This window comes from Hoplias malabaricus, chromosome 14, assembly GCF_029633855.1.
Source record: "Hoplias malabaricus isolate fHopMal1 chromosome 14, fHopMal1.hap1, whole genome shotgun sequence".
Classification (NCBI taxonomy): Eukaryota; Metazoa; Chordata; class Actinopteri; order Characiformes; family Erythrinidae; genus Hoplias; species Hoplias malabaricus.
The window spans coordinates 11,585,116-11,603,211 of record NC_089813.1 but is presented as its reverse complement, the minus strand read 5'-3'; the positions used below and the strand labels follow the sequence as shown (position 1 = coordinate 11,603,211).

Below are 18,096 nucleotides of genomic sequence, written 5' to 3'. Positions count from 1 at the left end.
GCCAAAACTGAAGGTAAACCAGTGGCCACGGTGGGTTAGTGATAATGCTTTGTGTAAAACATCAACATAATCAATGACTCAATGATAAGAATGAACAAAGCTATGGATTTAGGTGACGATATGAGTTCTGCAAAAATGGTACAAACATCAGCTTTTCTTTAGAAAAAATACACAATCCCCTTGACACTTCAGTTATTTACTTATGAATGGCTGCTTCTTGCTTAATGGCATAAAACAAGCTCATTAGTATAATCTGTTAGCATTTTATGTTCAGCGATACATACTTAGGTGGCTTGGGAGCCCTGACTGTAGTCACTGCCACACAGCGTCAGGGCTTTGGTGTGTCTCCATTTGTTTGTGTTGGTTTCCTCTGAGTGCTGGTTTCCTACCACAATCCTAAAACACGAGTTGGGAGGTGGATTGTTTGTATGGAAATGTCCACAGGTGTGATGACTGTGTAAGTATGTGTCAGTGTAGTACTTGGTTAGATTAGGCCTTATTCCTAATGCTTCCTCCTTCCTCCACAGCCCTGTTTAGGATGGTTAGAAATAATGATTTGCGCAAAACTTCAATGTGTGTAAAAAAATTATGTAAATAGCCCAGCGCAGACCATTTAAATTTAAGGGCCATAGAATTGTGTTAATAGCAAAGGTCAGAGTTAAACACAGGTTTGTTTCCTGTAACTATCTGTTGCTATGCTGCAAAAAATATTTGAACAGATACAATGTTTGAACAGGGGTCATAAAAAATATGATTTGTGTTTGTACCGTACATGGGACAGGCAGAGGGCATTAATTCGATCTTTGTCGCCACCTAGCGCCCGCTTCTTTTTATTTCTGCTTAATTTAGCATTACATCAACATTGTATTTGCTATTTATTTCAGTATTTCTTAATGTCATTTGTTTTATTATCTTTTTGTGCACTTTGGCCTTAATAAAATGGAAAAATTCTAACACAAACACAAACCCAGCCACTTCTGAGATAAAAAATGTTAATTTTTTAATGTGATGCATACGATTTTTGATACAAATTCATTATGAACAGATACAAAACATTCAGACATTTAAACAGAAAAACCACAGCAGTTTTATCAGTGATAAAAGCTTGATTCGGACAATTGTCCATTTTGAATTTGTCAAAAAAACAAAGCAATACAAACAAAAATGTTAACAAATATTAGGAATAGAAAGCCAAAATTCAGTTGTTCTTTCACTGAACAAAAAAGTCTTGCAGCAATGACAGAGAAAGGGTGAGAATCGTAAAGCAAATTTCTGACACCACTCTTTTCAGTCCTCCTCAGTTTCAACAGTGTTTTTCTTATTTTGTTTTGTGGTTTTGTCCTTTTCCTTCTTTTCCTCTTTTACAGTGGCTTCTTTCAAGTTCTGGAACTTCTTTAGATCAGCACAGAAGAGCACCTGTGTGTGTGTGTGTGTGTGTGTGAGAGAGAGAGAGAGAGAGAGAGAGAGAGAGAGAGAGAGAGAGCGAGAGAGAGAAAGAGAGAGACAGAGAGAGATAAAGAGATGAGATTAGAAAAAAGAAAATGCACAGAGGCAGCATATAAACATGTTGAAGACCCTTTTACTCACAGAGTGGGCCCAGCCAGCATGGGAACCCCACATCTTTCTGAAGAAATCCCCTGCAAACAGCAACAAAATGAAAAAAGGTATAAACTTTCAAACACATTCAAATCCAGAGTTTCAAACTCAGACCTTCTTATCTCATCTGAACCAGTATGTTCATGAAGTATGTTATACATAAAAGGTACGTATCTTGTTGTGTGACACATCATTTGTTCAGTAAACAGAATATACATTATTTAAGAAAAGTGTTTTTGTGAAATTATACAAAAGGGTGAAATTCCAAGTAAAGCAAATGAGCACAGTTCGTCAGCATGAAAATGACTGTGTATTTGCTATCTGAGTAAATGCTTCAAATTTGCAATCACTGCCCAGAAAGAAACCAGGATGCTGATATATAGGCTACAGAACTGTCGCAGGAGAACACAGGGAAAAAACTAAAAGTACTGTATAGGGGGGCTGTTCATAGCATGATAAACAAGGTTAATATTTAAGAAAACAAAATAATATACAGACAGTGAGCAAACAGTTGGACTGAGGTATTAGTGAAAATTTTCTGTGTTAAAAAAGATCATGTTCAAATAGCTGAACTCATTCACTGGGAATGGGAGCAATACTATTGTGCTATGCACTAGTGAATGTGAACAGGTTGAAAGGGGAAAACAAGGAATGCACGGCAAATGCAGATTACAGCTTGAAGATTGGAGCTGAAAATATGGCCAATGAGCACAGAATACCATAATGACCATAAAAATGACTAATAATCAAAGCAATAGTTGCATTATTTCAGGAAATACTTCTAAAATTGGGATGGCAAACAAGAATATCTCAGACATTATAAATGTGTAATTTACAAGTGTAATTTACTTCACATACAAAGGAAATGTTGTAACACAATGTTATAACACTGGAAACATGTTAGACAGTGGGTTGTGTGTCTGTTATTTCACTCACCAATCTCATTGTAGAGTTTGTCAGTGAGAGACTTCTGTCCGGTACCTGCAGCACAAGCATAGTCACGTTTAGCAATCTGCCACACGTGTGTGTCTACAGGAACAGCCTCCAACTTATCCAGCGACATCAAACACACACAGTCAGCCACCTGAACAAAAAAGAAAACAAAAGAATTCAGTGAGTATAAGAGCATAGACTTCATAGTCCCAATAACAACAACTCTGCAATTTCAAGTGTACCTCAAGTATAACTAAAATGAATAATGGTCAGAATGTCATAATTTATTGAGTGATTTTAAAGCAGATAGCAGCCCAAAGATGCTCGGTGTTATGGGGTGGTTTCACCATACAGCATTTTGAACTTTCCATTGAAAGGAGGATATAGTTCAGGCCTAGGCTAAATCCTAAACTAGCCCTAAGAGTATAACCAATGTTGATGTTTAGCTAACAAACACGGAGGCAGTTAGCACTCTCCTTTAAGCATGTTCAGACACCAAGCCTACTGTTACTCTGACAGACTGTGGGTAAATATTAATATTAGGGTGACTCCTAGGCAGTTGATTAGCTCTGGGCTGCTCTTGTATGTTGAATCCAAGTGAGTAGCTACCTTGAGTCCAACACCAGGCAGAGTCCGGAGAGATTCTCTGGCCTGCAGGTAGGGGGCGCTGCGAAGTGTATAGAGCCAGTCATGACCATGGGAGCTCATAATAAGCTGAGCACTCTGTTGCAGGAAACGAGCACGGTAACCAAAGCCTAAATCACGTAGGTAGGCCTCCACCTTACTGTCTGCCTCACACACAGAGAAGGGGGAAAATAGCATTAGGTGAAAGGATAAATATGGGTCATTTGATTCACACTGTTAAGCAACAACCCAAGTGTTGCTGATTAGCTATTGGCTAATAAGGCTAAAAAAAGACAAGAGTGGGGCTTAGAGATGTCTGCTATTACTATTTCATTACAATTTTAACAAAGAAAAAATAATTCAGTCCATTTTGCCATATGAGAAACCATAAAAGTGAGGCCACATAAGGGGCAGCCATGGCTAGGTTCTCTAACTGAAAACAGAAGTGGGCTGCAGACCAAAAGTGCCCTCAAGCAAGGAACCTAATATTCAACTGCTACACAAAGTGCCAAGGTGGCTACCCACTGTTTGAAGCATGTGTGATTATTTAGGCATGAAATATACACCATATTAAACAGCTGGCCATGTGTATTCACAAAAATTTATCCTCATAGCGTCAGTGCAAAGGTAAAGGGTGAAATGTATAGCTAAACCATTGCTTTAAATATTTGTGTACGTTTCAGTTGAGCTAATATGCGTCTGTGAACAGGAAAACTGGTGTCATAAGCACCAAAAACAACGTGAATGTAGAGACACTTAAGAGTACTGCATATATTTGTGAGTGAATGTCAGTGAAAGTGATCTTGCATACCAGCTAGTGTCTGTATGGAAGGGAAATCGTGATAGTGGGTGTCATCGAGTTTACAGAGAGGCCTCCCCAGTGTGTTACACAGTCTCTCAACCATGCCCTGAATCCGAGAGATGTGGTTATTAGAGCTGCAGATGAAGGAGAAGAGACACTCCACAGGGTCCTGACGCAACATCCGCACACCTGAGGACATATCATAAAACACACACACAACATGAAAACTACTGAAAAATAATACTTTTCAAAGTTACAAACAAAATCACTTTCTGAGCTCCCCTTTAAAGTGTTATACTTTGTTTTTCTAATGCAAGCTCTGGTTTCTGTTTTGGTCACAGTGATCCTAGTCTTTTTTTTCTTTCATCACTGTATGGTATCTCACTATGGGAAATGTCCCCTGTGTGAATGACCATAGAAACACCAATGGCAAATGACTGATAGACCAAACACAAAAGTGATCCAGAAGTACATGCCCTCTATATAAATGGGTGTCCAGCTGGGAGTTGGTCATTCTCGTTCTCTTTCTTCAACACTTAATAATTCCTGACCAAGCCTCTCTACATTCCTAGGAGGTATTAGGCATGGCGGACATTTTACTACCAGCCAGGGAATAACCAACTGTGGCTAAAAGTAAACATTGTAGGATTCCATGCCATGCTCTCAAACAGGCACAGGATTTCAGCCATCCGGTTCTATTCAGCACTTGCCTCTGCCTTTTGTGCCTGGTTCTCCTCTGCCGGCTAAGAATGAGAAATTTTCAGCATCGGGCCCCGGCCCTGTGCTTGTGTCCAATGTCACTCACACCATACACAATGTCACTCACAGTCATAGTACAGTGTTCAACGTCTTTGCAATGGTGGGGAGATTCCTTGCCCCTTGACAGGAGAATCCCTTTGTGAGTAGTGTGCTGAAGAATGGTGGGGATGATGTAAGTATTGCTCACAGGATGGGGCTCAGTTTTGGAGCCCAGGTCACTCAACAGCCTTTGGTAACCACAAATTCCACGCTGGTCAGGGAGACTGGGTGGTGGAAATAAAATAGCTTCTCTCAGGGGAGCCCTTTTTCAGCAAGTAGGGACCTGCCGTTGCCCAGGGCAAAAATGACCAGACACATATTTTCCCCATAACCTTATATTTAAATGGGATCCTAAATAAGGGCAGATCAGTACAAAAGCCGAGAGAATTAAGAAACTCTCTTTGTGTGCTATGTTCTTCAATGCTAACACAGTCAGAGTACCAAGAAATGATAACACAGTATAAAACACAGTATAAACACATGTTAATGTTAAAAAGAAACCAAGAAAATAGTTTATTTGACCTGTAAAAATGTTGCCTGTTATTTTGAAGTGTTGATCTACATTGCTCCACTGTTTATAAAGGTCTCCAAGATTAACACCCAACTGGAAATAGTCTCTAAGAAGCTCCTCCTCTTTCTTTTCCTGCTTTGAGTTCAAAGTCTCAAGATCCAGCTCATCTTCTTCTTCCTCCTTTACTTCAGTTCGTCCTTTTGACTTCTTTCCTGAGCGTCGTGGTCCTGCACCTGCTTTCCTTTTCTGTCCATTCAGTGGTTCTGGATTTCCCGGCGGACTATAGACATGGTACCATAAAGCGTCTTTTGTCTGAGTGAGTGTCCACACCCGTCCCCCCATCACTCCAGTCCAGTGGCCTGTCCCGGTCTCACGCCATCTGGAGATTAAAGACATGCTTGGAGTTGGAAATTTGCTTCTATTGTTTTGTACATTTATATGATGAGCATAGCATAGTAATACCTTTACAAATGGTCAAACATTTACATAGCATTTTAAAAATAACAGGATGTCATAGTGTCCATTAAGTTTACTTTACAACTGATGTGACAGTATGTTTTATGATTTAAGGACAGAGGAAGAGTGCATCCTCCCTCCTTCACTATAGTTTACTAAAGAACACTCAAGACTATGGTAAGTGGCATCATTATATCAGCCATGCCAAATTATGTCAAAATGGGTTATGAGTTATGAGTATTTGAATGTCACAAATCAAACCATCCTGATTTATTTTCTCATTGCTATTGAAGCACTGCAGTAATTTTCACCTGAACGTTTGTCCACATCCCAGCGTCAGGTCCAGTCGAAGTTCTGAAATTTTGCAGGGGAGGCAATGCCATGCCTTGGCCCCCGCAGACAGAAAAGCATGCTGGGACATAATGGTGCTAGATCACCCTTAAAGAAATCATGGCAGATGTTCTTCATCAATTATGGCAGTCCATAAATCATGCTACATTACTGTTAGGAAATGAAGTTGGCAATAACATGCATTACAAGGCCATTACATTCTGATAAAATAATTTTAATAACATAGATTACATTTAATAAATGCTTACGATTCTACATCAGCAGATATGCTCTATACATCTATACAAACTGTAGATGTACAACTAATACTTGCCCCTAGTAAAGGATAAGATAAATAGAATAAAAAAAACTATTATACCTATAAAAAGCCAGCGAGTCTGTATGATGACGACTGTGCTGAGATATGATTCAAATTCTACTTACAGCTCATAAAGAGACCCAGAACACATGGGTCAATTAATGTATTTTGGTGAGCAAAAATCTCACAATTCTAGTTCTCTGGCAAAAGTATGCTCTCTAAAGGGCCTTTTGCTTTCTTTGTCAGCAGCATTGTTATAGCTTTCCTTAAAATTATCAGAATCACATCAATGTTATTTCCAAAATAAACCTTCAAAAGTTTTCCAAGTAACCCACCTTCACCAGTATTCTGTATACATGTATCAATGAATATGCCATTAATTCCATCCTCTACCTCCACTCACCTGCTTCTCCAAAGGAGTTGGCGCGTTAGGTTTATGACGTATAAAATCCTGGCTGTCTGGATCCGCCCGTTTGAGACTGTCTTTAGAACAGTTCAGTTTTAGAGCGAAAATGCCTAGCCATATTTCCGACTGAACATTTTGCGCATCTCTCTAGCATATAAAACACACCAGACGGACAAATTAACAAGGTTAAACACTTTAAAATGAAACTGATGCAAGACGTTGCAAATAGATAGTTGGGATATTACACGTTGATACAAAGAGCGCTGTGATTGGATTTGTCGTGTATAACGCCATCTCTGATTGGTTCTTGAGGTCCTCTCTGTGAGCTCCATGCCGCTGCTGTTGCGGCGTGTTGCTGAGTGTGAGGCTGTGTCCCAAATCGCTCTCTACTTTCTACATAGTGTAGAACTCACCGATTAATAACACAGGCTGCGGTTCCTCAAATAATGTACGATATGTGTATTGTAAGAGCATAAACCTCTCACAAAATGGGCTACTGGACACGATGGCTATTTGGTTGTAGAAGCAATTTAGCATAAATCACAGAGTGCACAAGTCAGGGAGGGAAGGTCAATTTGAGACACAGCCTCTTTGTGAGTGAAGGCTGGTGAACATGGCGGATTTGGTGGCTCTTTTTACCTCAGTTGGTCTCAGTGAGCAGAAAGCTAAGGAGACTTTAAAGAATGAAGCGCTTAGTTCAGCTCTTAAGGATGCCATTTTGCAGGTAAATAGCACAAATATATCTGATCTGGTTTGGTTCACTTTTTAATGCTTTGTGTTCCCAGCTAACGTGGCTCTCTCCCATAGCCCCAGCTGTCAGAGAGTGGAGCTGCTATTTTATGAACAATAAAGTAATGAATAATATCCATTTGGGTTTTCCCTCAGTTTTTAAGTTGTTTTGTGTTTATTTGTTTCATTTATTTGAGGCGTACGTGTTTATGTCCTTTATATCGCTCCACACAATGTAACTTAGTTGTATTGCTGGTACTTGAAATATAAACTTACATTTTCATTTATAGACATTTTTATAACTCATTAATGGCACTTAATTGAAAGACTTTTTTAAAAAAGTCTTATTTATAAAGTCAAGGCTACGTAAAGTTATTCAAGGTGTTTTAAAGTGGAATGAGACAGTGATTTGATTTGAAACCTACCAGTTACCAGAACTCTACAATATTGTATAATAGGAACCACAGGTCTCTTTTAAGGCCTTAAAAACCAGGAACAGTTCACAGCACTTCAAGACAAGGTAGTCCACAAAGCGAATTTTCTTTTTCTAGATTTGTAACTATTTTACCACCATCAGGCGTACGTAGGTTTCTTGGTTGTTTCTGATAGTAAATAAAATGGCCACATTTGCGATGAACCCTGGTTTTTCATGACTGGTCTAAAGAAAGCCAATACATTTCTCTGACTTCAGCACCATCCAGTTACATCCAAGTTCACAGTCAAATGCTTCAGGTTCAACTAATTTGAGTGATTGCATCTTGACCTCTGAGTTATACAGAAAATGTAAATGTACAACTGGACTTGTCCTGTTATAGAAGAGTAATTATTAGTGATTCAGCTACTCAGTTATGTTAAAGAGTGAAGTACTTCAGAATTTACGTATGAGTAATACGGGTGTGTTCTCATCAGGTAAGCAGTACTGTTAGGCTAAAACTATGTTCCTTTGTGTGTCTTGTAGGCTCAGCAGCTGTTGGGGTCCAAGGACATTGATAAAGCCATGGGGACCCTGCTGTATAGCATGGCGTCTCGATTGCGTGATACCGGACGTTTGCCTTTTTTGACCAGTTACGTAGTCCAACGCAAGATCACTACTGACCTGCAGTTGTCAGGTATCTAACAGTCTCTGTCTCTGGCCTTCACGCTATGTACACATCTCTGTGTTAGGATTTTAATCAAGCAAATCTTTTATATGGCTGTCTAAAGGCTGGTTATGTGTCAGCAAAATCACAGTATGATACACATCACAGTACATTCATCATTGAAGAATGTGATACTGTGGCAAATCATATCATAAATGGAGTTTGTAAATGAGATGTTTTGGAAAGTGGGGCGGCACGGTGGTGCAGCAGGTAGTGTCGCAGTCACACAGCTCCAGAGACCTGGAGGTTGTGGGTTCTATTCCCGCTCCAGATGAATGTCTGTGAGGAGTGTGGTGTTTTCTCCCTGTGTCTGCGTGGGTTTCCTCCCACAGTCCAAAAAACACATGTTGGTAGGTGGATTGGCTACTCAAAAGTGTCCGTAGGTTTGAGTGTGTGAGTGAATGTGTGTGTGTCTGTGTTGCCCTGTGAAGGACTGGTGCCCCCTCCAGGCTGTATTCCCGCCTTGTGCCCAATGATTCCAGGTAGGCTCTGGACACACCGCGACCCTGAACTGGATAAGCGGTTACAGATAATGAATGAATGTTTTGGAAATTTTAATAAAGTGTCAAGGATGACCATTTCTAAAATGTTATCATATATATATAAAACCAAAAATCTAATGGCTGATGGCATATAACAGCAGGCTACAAACGAGGTACTTGGTAGCTTACCTAGTAACTTATTCTTTAGTTAGCCTTCTGGATAACTAACTATTTACTTAGTAAACTAAATCTTAACTAACTAAATACTTAGGCTACAAACAGCTTAAACAGTACTCATATTCATGCTCACAACAGCAGATGAAAACTAGTGAATATACTCTGTTCTCCATTTCTAACTTAACATGTGACACACAGAAGGGACAGAAGTGAAATTAGAGCTTTTTTTGTTCAATGTGTTTTTAGTGTTTTAGTAAATAAATAATTAATCCTAGCTGTTTAAAAAAAAAAGATGTTTACTACTTGTTAGAAGCTGTAACCAAATTGTTATTTTAAACATAAAAGCAGTGTTAGTTTTACAAATATGCAATGTAAAATTTAATTTACAAATAACACAACAACCGTCACAATATGTTCTCATTGATATGACTGATTGAACTCCTCTTTTTTGTGCACAGCGGCATTGGATTATGTCAAGAGCCACCCACAGGATCCTCTCAACCATCAAGCCTTTGAAAGTGCCTGCGGTGTGGGTGTGGTTGTAACACCGGAGCAGATTGAGGATTCGGTAAGTGTAGAACTGTAGAATTGCATGGTGGTTACAGTTGTATGGTGACAGTTATTTTTCAAATTTACAAGCCACACTCAGCTTTGCATTGTGCCTAAGAGCAACCAAAAAAAAAGCATGGCTCATTTGAAGGCAGTGTGCAGTTTGATCAAATACACTATTGTTCAGTATATATTTGTTCCATAAATGCCAGTTATTTCCATAGGTTGAATTAATCATCAGAAAACACAAAGAGCAGCTGCAAGCAGAGAGATACCGCTTCAACATGGGCATTCTCATGGGTAAGTTTAAATATTGTGGCACTTTAAATTCAGAGGTTTATAGGGAATTAAATGTGTGTAGAATTTAAATAGTAGGCATCTCACTGATTTCGATTCAGGTTGTAGTGGCAACTGTAAGTGGGTGAGATATATTTCACAGCCAGTGAACCGTCAGTTCTTGATGTTTAAAAAAGGAAAGCAGGATTTCCAGTTTATTCAGTTAACTTAAGCCAAGCCAATAGGAACAAGGCTGAGGGAGATTTCTATTGGACAGTGGGCTGTTGGTAGTATGAAGTGGCTACAACCTGCCAAATGTGGTCAAATGTATGACAAGGAATAGGCTTAATGAGTTTTGGAGCAAAGCTTGGAAACTAATGTTTCTGGTTCACGAACTTGCCAAACATTTCGTGAACGGGAACCGTTCTGGTTCCTCTTTGGTAGAAAAGCAGTTGTTTTATTAACCACATCATACCCAAAACACTCACAAGACCTGCCTTTTTTCCTGCTTTCAACACTGTTCACAAAAACAACTAAAAACGTACGCTAAAACAATGTAATCAGTGTTATTCACGTCACCTGTTGGTGTTATTAATCTTGTGGCTGATTACTGGATATGCTTCTCACAGTTAACCTTTTTATTAAGATTCACATTAAATCATATAGCACGTTTTAAAAAATAAATTTAATTACCAGTATTTTGGAAAGTGACTGTAAACAAGTGTTTGTGGCTGCTCTGAAATGTCTACATTCGTTACAAATAAACAAAAAAAAGTGTGTTTATGTTGTTTTAGTACTTGCAGTCTCAACAGTCTCCTATAGAAGTCTGTTTACGACCCTTTGAGAATCAATTTAGAATCTTTCAAGAGAGAAACGCAATTAAAGACTAATTATATCTCTCATCCGTACTGAATGGTATTCTTGTTTACCCAGCACTGTTTTGCTAAACAATGATAAATGATGTCCAATGTGTGTTACTGTTTACTAACTAATGGTATTAATTTTCCAGGCGAAGCCAGAGCTGCTCTTAAATGGGCTGATGGGAAGATTGTTAAAAATGAAGTGGACATGCAGGTTTACTATCACATTTTTTCTATCTACCTGCTGTTCTAGCCAGAATACAAGTTTCAGTGATCATTGTATTAAATCATACCCCAATTTCTCAGGTGTTGCATCTCCTGGGTCCTAAAACAGAAGCAGACTTGGAGAAAAAACCCAAGGTAAGTAGATGGTTACCATTACCATTACAGGGGAGTTAATTACAAGTCTCATATTTGTCACAAGGAATCTGAGATGTACACTACTTTTTCATTATCTATAAATGTGGATGTACGGTCCTATTCCATAGGCAGCTAAGCCCAAAGCCCCAGAGAAGGAGAAGAAGGAAGACCAGGTCAATGCTGTGAACGGTGAGCTTCTGAACAACTGTTATGAGAAGGGGAGTTAAAATGACACACTGTTTATATGTTATTTTCTTTTTCCTCTGTAAAGGAGAAGTCAAGATGGAGGGAAAGTCTCTAATGGAGCAGTTGAGAGGAGAAGCCCTCAAGTTCCATAAGCCAGGTGAACCAGAATAAACAACTCCTTAAAGACAGCATCATTTATGTGTTCATCATTTTGTGTATGGCTAATACGTAATGTATTTTTTCAGGTGAGAATTATAAAACTGAAGGCTATGTTGTAACACCTAAGACCATGGACTTATTGAAGCAACACTTGGAAATCACTGGGGGACAGGTGTGTGTGTGTGTGTGTGTGTGCACAGTAAGGATGTAATGATGTGCCTTGAAAACAAGAGGTTACACACTTTGCCCTAACTCTTTTGCTTCTGCTGTCACCCTTCCTTCTTTTTTTAGGTCCGGACACGTTTCCCTCCTGAACCTAATGGCATTCTCCATATAGGCCATGCCAAGGCTATCAACTTCAACTTTGGTTATGCCAAGGTACCACAGTCATCACATACAAACATTCAGCCTGTTTGTTAAGATGAAAAGTGTTACCTTTTATAATCAAGAGAAGTTTAAACTTGTTTGGACTCTATCTCCCTGTAAAGGCAAACGATGGAATCTGCTTCCTTCGGTATGATGACACAAACCCTGAGAAGGAAGAGGAGAAGTACTTCACTGCCATCAAGGACATGGTGGAGTGGCTGGGTGAGTCTGAAATTCACTTTCTCTATATCAAGATCACAGCAGTGGAGTCAGCAGAGGTCAGAGGGGTTTTGAGACAAACTGAAACGGAAACTAAAAGGAAAATTGTTGAATTTTGTTGACAGTTCGGTGTGTTCAGACACAGCAGTTCGGCTGGGGCTTTTAAACACCGTGCCTCCTCGCTCTCCACTCTCTTAGACAAGCCTTCCTTATTATAGTTATTCACTCATTTTATTGTCCTCAATCAGTAGTCACAGGATGAAGGTTGATTATTCACTCATGTTGTTTACTATTACCAAATGAGTGTCCCTGCATTATTGCCCTAAATTATATGTCCCTAAATTATTGTGTAGCAACTCATGAGTGTGCAAAAGCTTGCTACAAGTGAATACGGTCTGTACTTTCACATAATTCATTGTAATTATACATAAATATTCTTTTTCTTTCCATTTTTCAGGATATAAGCCCTATGACATCACTCACGCCTCTGACAACTTCCAGCATCTTTATGAACTCGCTGTGGACCTCATCCGAAGGTACACACCCTCGGTTACATAAATTATTATGCAGTTGAGCATGAAGATGGAGAAGGCTGTTTACATAAGGAAAGTTAAACATTCTTCATTGCTCTGTTCAGAATCAGGACCAAAGTCAATACTAACCTATTATGTTTATACAGAGCAACAGTAACGATAGAGCTGCAGTCGACCTCCTGGTCTCTGTGGTGACTCAGGCATTGTAATGCATTTTAGTTAATTTTGTTCTCTGTTGTGGTCGGTATTAACAAGACACATTGCCCCCAGAAGTGTATTACTAAATGTCAAAAACAGAATGAATATCCTGTGATTATTTATAGAGCATTTTATATTTTATATAACATTTATATATATATATATATATATGTGTATGTGTGTGTACTTCAGGGGTCACGCATACGTGTGCCACCAGCGTGGAGAGGAGCTGAAAGGCCATAACGTTCCTCCCTCCCCCTGGAGAGATCGGCCAGTGGAGGAGTCTCTGGTGCTGTTTGAGAGGATGAAGAAGGGTATTTTTGCTGAAGGAGAAGCCACACTCAGGATGAAGCTTGTCATGGAGGACGGCAAAATGGACCCAGTGGCCTACCGCATCAAATACACACCTCATCATAGAACTGGAGATACCTGGTAGGAAAAAGATTGCTTAGCTGCTGTCATATATTCATAATAATTCTTTACTAAAATGAAAGCCTTTAAAAATACAATCAGTAATTAAATTAATCTACTTTAATTTAGAATAATTTGGAATTAAGCTAAAAATGGATATAAAAACATGGGATTTTATAAATTTATGTACATGGAAAACAATGTGATTAGAAATAATATATATAGCAAAGAATGAAATGCATATATATATGCATATAAATATATTTATCTAATAAAAGTGTTCACTTTCTTTCTCTTTCTGTCTGTGCAGGTGTATATACCCTACATATGACTACACTCACTGCCTGTGTGATTCTATCGAACACATCACACACTCGCTCTGTACCAAAGAGTTCCAGGCCAGGTACTGCACTGCAGATCCGCATTTTTTTATTGAGTGGCTCACAGTTTTCGGAAACGTGACTTTAGTCCTATGTAAACACACTGGGGGCTAAGGGAGGTGACAGGGTTGTGGTTGCAATTAGTTCCTTAGCTCCAGAGCAAAATGAAATACATTTCATTTTGAGTGGCTGCATTTGGGTTAAGGGAGTTATTGTCCATAATAATTATTGCAATGTCCTGATTTAATATTCCAGACCAATGAGCAGATTTTTCCATGCAGGTGTCGTACTCTTTATTAAGGGGGATTTTAATGTTAGTGCAGCTGTCTGAACTGAAGAATTCATGTTTAGTTTGTTCTCTCTCACAGGCGGTCGTCGTACTTCTGGTTGTGTAATGCTCTGGATGTGTACTGCCCTGTGCAGTGGGAGTATGGGAGACTCAACCTCACCTATACGGTTGTCTCCAAGAGGAAGATTATCAAACTGGTGGAGACAGGAGCTGTCAGGTAAGAGCTTATTTCAGTTTAACAAAAACACTTGTGATGCCAGTTTGGTGTTGATATTCCTGCCCTGGAATAATCAGGGCACTAAGTCTGTTTTATTTCACGGTTTTGTGCTTGCAGGGACTGGGATGACCCACGTCTCTTCACTCTCACAGCTCTCAGAAGACGAGGCTTTCCTCCTCAGGCCATCAACAACTTCTGTGCACGGGTAAAACACCGAAACTTCTGGATGTTTGCGTCTTTTCTGAATGCTTGATTTTCACAAGCAAAGTTTTCATTTTCATCTTATATTTTTTTCTTAGGTGGGTGTAACTGTCGCTCAGACAACGATGGAACCTCACCTCTTGGAAGCTTGTGTGAGGGAGGTGCTAAATGACACTGCTCCAAGAGTCATGGCTGTGATGGATCCTCTCAAAGTTACAATCACCAATCTGCCTGCAAACGCAAAGGTACCCTCATAAATACACACTACACTATTCAAGTTTCAATGTACACTTGCCAGGTCACCTTATGTTTTTATTGTTATCAGCAAAGTTTCCACAATTGGCACTTCACGTAAGGCTGATATTTTGTCTGAAACCTTTTCTTATTTTCCCCAGACTGAAGTTCGTATCCCTGACTTCCCTGCTGATGAAACCAAAGGTAGCCATGTTGTTCCTTTCTCCAAAACCATCTTCATTGAGCAGAGTGACTTCAGAGAGGTATGTACAATGTGATCAAGAAAAACCTGTTTGTCTTGTAGGTCAAATCTGTGGGAAATCTGTGTAGTTTGATTTCTCTGAGGCATTACTTCAGAGAATTATTTTGTACAGTTAGATTTTTATATAGCTCTCGCTTGTAGAGGTGCCAAAAGTCAATTTTTTTTTAAAGGGGGTATAACTCCATTAGCCTGGCTTCTGTAATCATCTACCAGCCTCAGAGGTGCCTTTTGCTATTTTCAAAACTATCAAATTCTCTTTAAATCCACAGCTTTGTACCTGGGGCATTTCCTTGCATCCCTAATTCACCAAAACTGACTGGGGAATGTTTTTGTTACTGTCTCTGGCTATTGCTTTATAATAAAACTGACTCATTAAACTGGACACTATTAAAAAGAGGTTGGAATAGGACAAGGGACAGACGGTTCCTATTGAGTTATTGAGTTAAGCTAAGCTAAGACTTATGTCAGGAAAGAGACATTTCTGCAACCTTGCTGTGTGACATGGCTTTGTATGTGTCTAAGTTTTAACCTGGGTTAAACTCCTTGCAGGTAATGGAAAAGGGCTACAAGCGTCTGACTCCTGATCAGCCTGTAGGTCTGAGACACGCAGGATACATCATCTCTGTGCAGCGTGTGATTAAGGTGAGTCATGCACACACAGAGATGTTAAACATGCTCCTGTGTTCCTCACTCTAGCTGATTTTAAGAACAATTCTGGAGCTATGAAATGGAGATTAGTGGGGTTGAACCTTCATGTTCATTAGAATTGTAAGTACAGGGGGTCCTCGACTTATGACGTTGATTCGTTCCTACGTCGCGTCATAAACCGATTTTCGGTGTAAGTCGGAACATACGTACATATTGTACGTAAATAACATACTGTAAGCACTTATCCTATCCTAACAATTATTCTCCTCGGTCCCGAGCCGCATAACCGTGTATTCTTTCGGCGTGTACACCACACACGAAGTTTGCGTTACGACGTTTACGACCCAAAACCACTTAAGTCGAAACAAGGCTTTATACAGTAAATGGGAGATGTGTCGTAACCACGAAACATCGTAACTCGGGACTGACATAACCCGAGGACCTCCTGTACACTGTGGTCTGGAAGCAAAGCATAATAACAAACTATATTTAGCATGTGGCAGCAATACTTCCCAATAAAATGGTTCATCATGTAAGTTCCCACTTCTGTAGTCCCTAGGAATTAATTCATGACTTTTCTCTGCCCTATCACACCTGCTTTTGAATTGATGTGCTGACAGGATAGCGGTGGTAAGGTTGTGGAGCTGGAAGTGACCTGCACCAGCACAGACTCTGCTGAAAAACCAAAAGCCTTTATCCACTGGGTCAGCAATCCACTGCAGTGTGAAGTGCGCCTCTACGAACGACTGTAAGTGCATGAGCATGTGTTTTGTTTCACCCTTAATGAACATAAAGTAATTAAAACCATGAAAGCTCATAAATATCTGTGCATTTGATTAGATGTTTTGTTTTGATTTTTCAAGCACTCATGTTTTAAAAATGTTACGTTAAGATTTTTGATCTGCAATTTAAATTCGTTTTAAAGTTATACCTTCTTATATTGAAGAAACATGAGCTGTCTGAACTCCATGCTTCACCAGAGGGCAGTGAAGAGCCTTCTGTTTTATCATGTGCCATGTAGCCCTAATTATTTTTTTTTTTCATGTTGGTCGGATCATGTTTATGTCTTGGTTCATCAATAAATTTCCACAAAATATATGATCTTGAGTGCTACCAGTGCAATAAAACCACCAGCAATAGGTTGAGGCTCATTTGCATAGTAAAGGTTTTGTGTATTATTTGTTATAAGATTTAGTGAGATAGATATAACTCTTAATTTACTCTCTGTGATTTAAGGTCATTATCAGCTGTTCTGTAATAATTTGTTTTATTTCTAATTTTAGTTTCCTCCATAAAAACCCAGAGGATCCAGCTGAAGTTCCTGGAGGCTTCTTGAGTGACATCAACCCGGTAATTTCTTTATAGTTTGGAATTGTGATGTAAAATTTTTTATTATTATTCTATTTTATTAATAATAAATTATTTATTATTCTAAGGCAAATGTATTACAACTATGGGGACGTCATGAGAATTTTACCATCATGGAATTTAAACCTCTTACGAACCCCTGGATGAAGAGAAATTAGTCCAGCAGTGCCCGATCATGTTTTATGTTCTTTTATTTTGTTGGCAATTATATAAAACACAATAAGAGTTCTGGACAAATTTGACTTTTACAGATTGAATTGAAGCCGCACTTAATTACCACATAATATTTTCCTTCTTGCTTTGTACTCATTATTTTTCTTTCTCTCAGGACTCGCTGCAAGTGCTTGAAAGTGCCTTAGTAGACCGCTCAGTGAGCAAAGCCAAAATCTTGGATAAATTCCAGTTTGAGAGAGTGGGTTATTTCTCTGTGGACCCAGATAGCACAGCTAGAAAGGTAAGCTTTATCAACACTCTTATGAGCATAGAAGGAAACACAAGATTAACTGAGTGGATATGTTTTAGTTTTTTATATTTCTGTTTTGCTGATCTTTGCCTTGCTTTTCCCAGCTGGTTTTCAATAGGACCGTTACACTCAAAGAGGACCCTGGAAAGATCTGAAAGGCCAGAGACGGAAAGCTGGACTTCTGTATTCAACAAGCAAACAGCCACGGTTATGTGTATGCTAAGTGGCACCGTGCTAAAGGGGCATATAGGGAATGTACAAACCTGTCACTATTCATCAGAAGGATTACAGTTGACAGAAATTCTTCAGATGCTGGGCAATGTTGGTTCTTACATTATGCAATGTTCTTTTTCTCGTCTTTTTGGGCACCTTTTGTGAACTTCTTTCATACTGCTGGGATTCAGCAACTCTGGGAAGTGACTTGCAAACATTTGAAATAAACATATTTAAGTAAAAAGCTCTTTTGTATGTGTACTTCATCTCAGGATTTTGGTACAGTGTTATACGCAATGTCATCAGATGCCCTGTTTTGAATTGAATTGGTAATTTAAATAATGGAGTCGGAACAATATTGTACGGATAGAAATATTCTGACTCTGTTAAGGATTTACTGTG

The 18,096-nt window shown here is 39.1% G+C and overlaps 2 protein-coding genes across 3 annotated transcripts; one reads left to right on the top strand and one right to left on the bottom strand.

Annotated features, from left to right (window-relative positions):
• Positions 1–1,032: 1,032 nt before the first annotated feature.
• On the bottom strand, positions 1,033–7,032 carry ogg1 (8-oxoguanine DNA glycosylase). Its single transcript, XM_066644335.1, has 8 exons — positions 6,773–7,032; positions 6,032–6,158; positions 5,276–5,643; positions 3,965–4,144; positions 3,139–3,317; positions 2,533–2,680; positions 1,588–1,637; positions 1,033–1,416 (listed from the first exon to the last, which is right to left on the bottom strand). The coding sequence occupies exons 2-8, from the start codon at positions 6,139–6,141 to the stop codon at positions 1,288–1,290; spliced, it is 1,164 nt and encodes a 387-aa protein (XP_066500432.1). The 5' UTR covers positions 6,142–6,158; positions 6,773–7,032; the 3' UTR covers positions 1,033–1,287.
• On the top strand, positions 3,254–17,921 carry qars1 (glutaminyl-tRNA synthetase 1). Of its 2 annotated transcripts, none has more exons than XM_066644334.1 (23): positions 3,254–3,297; positions 8,463–8,613; positions 9,761–9,870; positions 10,076–10,151; positions 11,137–11,201; positions 11,294–11,347; positions 11,476–11,536; positions 11,619–11,690; positions 11,779–11,864; positions 11,984–12,070; positions 12,181–12,280; positions 12,735–12,813; positions 13,201–13,440; positions 13,730–13,822; positions 14,168–14,305; positions 14,423–14,510; positions 14,605–14,751; positions 14,902–15,003; positions 15,552–15,644; positions 16,271–16,398; positions 16,934–17,000; positions 17,347–17,472; positions 17,586–17,921. In XM_066644334.1, exons 2-23 carry the CDS (start codon positions 8,502–8,504, stop codon positions 17,634–17,636), a joined length of 2,175 nt encoding a protein of 724 aa, XP_066500431.1. In that variant the 5' UTR covers positions 3,254–3,297; positions 8,463–8,501; the 3' UTR covers positions 17,637–17,921. The 2 variants fall into 2 exon arrangements, with proteins under 2 accessions (XP_066500431.1, XP_066500430.1); XM_066644333.1 differs by lacking the exon at positions 3,254–3,297 and adding an exon at positions 7,346–7,499.
• Positions 17,922–18,096: the final 175 nt, after the last annotated feature.

Bases quoted from the DNA above. Each gene is read 5' to 3' on its own strand.
- ogg1 (XM_066644335.1), bottom strand. From the start codon at position 6,141: ATGTCCCAGCATGCTTTTCTGTCTGCGGGGGCCAAGGCATGGCATTGC. The intron at 2,681-3,138 runs GTAGCTACTCAC...TTTTTTGTTCAG, and splicing joins TGCCTGGTGTTGGACTCAAG to GTGGCTGACTGTGTGTGTTT. The intron at 1,417-1,587 runs GTGAGTAAAAGG...ACACACACACAG, and splicing joins ATGCTGGCTGGGCCCACTCT to GTGCTCTTCTGTGCTGATCT.
- qars1 (XM_066644333.1), top strand. From the start codon at position 7,389: ATGGCGGATTTGGTGGCTCTTTTTACCTCAGTTGGTCTCAGTGAGCAG. The intron at 14,511-14,604 runs GTAAAACACCGA...TTTTTTTCTTAG, and splicing joins TCAACAACTTCTGTGCACGG to GTGGGTGTAACTGTCGCTCA. The intron at 15,645-16,270 runs GTGAGTCATGCA...ATGTGCTGACAG, and splicing joins CTGTGCAGCGTGTGATTAAG to GATAGCGGTGGTAAGGTTGT.